Raw genomic sequence first — 3253 nt, forward strand, 5'->3', positions numbered from 1 at the left:
TTCAAATTTAAATAATATAATTTATAAATAAGACTAAATCTAAATATAAATCAAACACCTATTTTTATTTTTATTTTTATATTATACTATAAATTAATTTTTCATTCAAAATATCACATCAACACCTATTTATATTACATCATACTATTATTACAATTCAAACTTTTACTATTCAAATCCCAACTCAAAATTTAAACCTCCGAACAAAGAGGGGAGATTGGATTTTAAATCCACTATTCATCCTATTTTTTTCTTTCAAAAACATCAAATCAAACACCTATTTTTTATTTTTTTATATTATACTAAAAATCAATTTTATACTCAAAACATCACATCAATACCTATTTATATCGCATCATACAACTATTCAAATTCAAAATTTTTAATATTCAAATCCCAACTCAAAATCCAAACTCCCAAATAAACACACTTTAAATCTAAAATTAAATATCTAAAATATCTCAACATGACTAAATAAATATTTATTTTTTTTGTTTCTAGCTCATTGATTCACAGGCACTTTTGTCTCATATCATTGCTTGGTGAGCTTGACTACACATGTATGCATGTATATATATATGTATGTATGTATAGTTGAGTTTCCTCCTAGTCGACGATGATTCGATGCTAGAAGTATATTGACTTATGCCCTATAATAGATAATATTCTTTACTTGTTTTATTTATTAATGAGTACTAACTGAGTGAGATTTTACGTTTGATTTGTTTCAATTAGCAAATATTTAGTAAAAAAATATAAAATATTGATGTAATATATAATATTCTTTTTGTCATAATATAATAATTTTATTTATCATTTTTGTCCGTTTTAAAATAATAGTTTCATTTTCATAAATAACCACTACTTTTTCATTATTATTACACAATTACCACTACTTTTTACACTAATATACTCACAAGGGCAAAAAGTCATTTATCCTTATTTATTACCGAGTACCAATATAATATCAATATTCCTTAAATTCTGTGTCCAACACAATAAAGACTATATTTTTGGGACGAATGGAGTAGTATATATTTGAATTAACACATTATATAATTATATATAGTAAAATATATCCTGAGTTTAGCAAAAATATATTTTGATTTCATACTTTTAGCAGTAGTAATTTGATAGAATTAGCAAATATCTATCAAAAAAGTAGAAAATATTAATATAATATATAATATATTATATAATACAACATATGATATCTGCTTTATGACTATTGATAATTGTCTAAAGTTAATATGTTAACTTAATAATATATTATTTTTCGTGTAGTATTTTGTTAATTACTTCATGTTATTTTACTGATTTGATCAAATTATCATGGTGCTGACCAAATTAGCACCCCAACCGTCGCCTTTAACAAGAGAGTTAGGGTGTGCAAATTATAAAAATCGATCAATTTTCGAATCAATCAATCTCCAAATCATTCCATATTCAAATTGGTAGTTTTCATATCGGTCGATAAAACTATAGTAATTTATTTTATTTTGATTTTAAAATTAAGTTTTTTTTATTTATGTTTTAGTTTAAATAATACTTAATATAAATATTTTCAAAAAATAATAATATATTTCTATTAAAAATTATATATAGTAAATAATAGTATTAATTTGTATTTAAACATAAAAAACATACAAGCCCACGAGTAAAACCAAACATTAATTTCCAAAAATAAAATAAAAGACTATTCAATATATATATTCAATAAAATTAATCTATTTAAGAAATCAAATCCTGAGCAAGAAAATACTGAGCTCGGGACCTCCAGTCCCGTCCGGATTAAGCATATAAAAGGCCTCGCAGTCCCGGTTCCCCACGACCCGTTCGAACCTGGCCCTCATGTACAGCAGCTCCCCCTCCTCCGCCGCCGCCGCCCCACTTTTCCGGCCGTCGTCCACCACCGGAATCACCCCCGCCCCCACCGTTACCCGCCGCACCGTGCTCAGCACGTGCCAGTCCGATTCCGTACACCCCCTCGTCACCGCCTTCCCGCACTTCCTCCCGTTGCAGTACATCGTCCACGTCGGCTCCCGGAAAAGCCTCCCGCCGCCGCCGCGCCGCCGCTCCGCCGCCGCCGGCTTCTCGCACTCGAGGGCGATTCTCACCATCGCCGACGACATTTCCCTGACCAGCGCCGACGTCGACACCGCCAGCTCCACCACCATGACCGGCGCCGCCGCCGGATCCTCCTGCACGGCGAAGCTGACGTGGCCGCGGCGGCGGCCGAACAGAGTTCCGGTGACTTTCCGGCCTAGCGACGGCGCGGCGGCGAGGCGGCGGCCCCCCGCCGGAAAGCTGAGGGCCCACTTGCAGTGTGGCAGAATTATTGAAGGGAAAGTGAAGATCGAAAATAGTGACCGGAGGAAGGCGGAGATTCCCCTCCGGTCGGCGGCGCGGCGCAGCTGTACGGATTCCGGCGGATGTTGAGATGACGAATTTGACCTCGTGTAGTAGGCCGGGATTATTTGGGTTGTACTTTTGGAGCTGCTTGTTCTTGTTAGAGGGCTAGGGGCAATTCGGTCATATTGCATCATGGCTGTATCTACTTTTTTGGATGTAGTAACAAAATTAGACTATTGTGGGATCAAAATGAAATCTTTAATTAAGAAAGTGTCTTAACATATGACATATATATAATATGACAAGGAATATATATATCAAGAAAGTTATATTTTCGAGAGGGGTGGGGTGGGGGTAGGGTAGGGGGGATGGAAGTAGTAATGGAAAGAGATATGGCTCATCATGTATTTATAACACAAAAATTATTATTATTATTATTATTATTATTAATTACGCATTTGAAAGGAGCTTTGGGTTGTCTAGCTAAGCCACTATCAATCTTACACGTGCATCTCATGCGTTTTCTCTTCTAATTAAGGATGCATTTGTTTGGGGATTGAATTTTAAATACACTATTTATCTTTTTTTTAAAAAAAAATATCAAATCAAATATCTATTTTTTATTTTTTATATTATACTAAAAATCAATTTTACATTTAAAATATAAAATCAACACCTATTTATATCACATCATACAACTATTCAAATTCAAAATTTTTACTATTAAAATCTCAACTCAAAATCCAAACCCCAAAACAAACACACTCCAAATATATTGCATTATTAATTACTCACATAAACGTTCATTTTTTTTTTTAATTTTTGTCTCAGATAATTTGTGATTTTTTTAAAATATAATTATAAATTTTAATTATATTTTAAATTTTATAATTTATATAAA

General features: G+C 32.8%; 1 protein-coding gene across 1 annotated transcript; it reads right to left on the reverse strand.

Moving 5' to 3' along the window:
• Positions 1 to 1657: 1657 nt before the first annotated feature.
• Positions 1658 to 2621, reverse strand: LOC127256720 (protein MIZU-KUSSEI 1-like). Its single transcript, XM_051282869.1, has one exon. It carries the CDS (start codon positions 2544 to 2546, stop codon positions 1740 to 1742), a length of 807 nt encoding a protein of 268 aa, XP_051138826.1. The 5' UTR covers positions 2547 to 2621; the 3' UTR covers positions 1658 to 1739.
• Positions 2622 to 3253: the final 632 nt, after the last annotated feature.

Source organism: Andrographis paniculata, unplaced genomic scaffold (assembly GCF_009805555.1).
Source record: "Andrographis paniculata isolate CXL003 unplaced genomic scaffold, ASM980555v1 Contig56END, whole genome shotgun sequence".
NCBI classification, from domain to species: domain Eukaryota; kingdom Viridiplantae; phylum Streptophyta; class Magnoliopsida; order Lamiales; family Acanthaceae; genus Andrographis; species Andrographis paniculata.

Excerpts from the sequence above, each read along its gene's own strand:
- LOC127256720 (XM_051282869.1), bottom strand. The coding sequence starts at position 2,546 with ATGATGCAATATGACCGAATTGCCCCTAGCCCTCTAACAAGAACAAGC.